The following is a 627-nucleotide window of genomic DNA, read 5'->3' on the forward strand; positions in this document are numbered from 1 at the left end:
ACCCGCAGAAGAAATCATTGAAAAGCCGTGAAGCCAGAAGTGGAAGAGAAAATTGAAAGAGCAATCGAAGAATTTGAAGAAACGGAAATCACACTTGATTGCGAAAAACAACAGGAACAAGAAATGATTCACGTCTCCATTCTGACTGTGGCTTCAGAATCAGCTCAAGCATCAGTGCGCTTGGCAAAAGAAGTAAAGATGGTCCAACCTGCAGAACAAGTTGCTGAAGCTGTTGTGAAACCAGAACATGAGGAAATCATTAAGGAAAAGGAAAGATTGCTCGAATTTAAAGAGATAGAAACTTTACTGGATTTAGAAAAAGATCGCGAGCATGATTTTGTTGACATATCCGTGATCACTGTGGTTTCAGACTCGATTGAAGCTTCACTTCGCTTAGCGAAGCAACAAAAGGTTGAGAAGCCACAGGAAGATGAGGAGAAAGTGGTGAAGCTCGAAGAGAAAGCTGTTAAGGAAAAAGCGAAAAAACCGGTCGAGAAATTGGAGGAAACGGAAGTCACATTGAATTTGGCTAAAGATCTCGAGAATGAATTTGTTGACATATCTGTCATCAATGTGGTTTCAGATTCGATCGAAGCTTCACTTCGCTTAGCGAAGCAACAAAAGGTT

At 40.8% G+C, this 627-nt stretch overlaps 1 protein-coding gene across 1 annotated transcript; it reads left to right on the top strand.

Moving 5' to 3' along the window:
* Positions 1-123: 123 nt before the first annotated feature.
* LOAG_19311 (hypothetical protein) lies at positions 124-624 on the top strand (the record flags this gene model as incomplete). The annotated part of the gene is made up of 1 exon (XM_020451957.1): positions 124-624. A coding segment is annotated over one exon (501 nt), but the record flags the coding sequence as incomplete, so codon positions are not given.
* Between the last annotated feature and the right edge of the window lie 3 nt (positions 625-627).

The sequence above is a fragment of the Loa loa genome (genome assembly GCF_000183805.2).
Source record: "Loa loa unplaced genomic scaffold supercont3.5094, whole genome shotgun sequence".
NCBI classification, from domain to species: Eukaryota; Metazoa; Nematoda; class Chromadorea; order Rhabditida; family Onchocercidae; genus Loa; species Loa loa.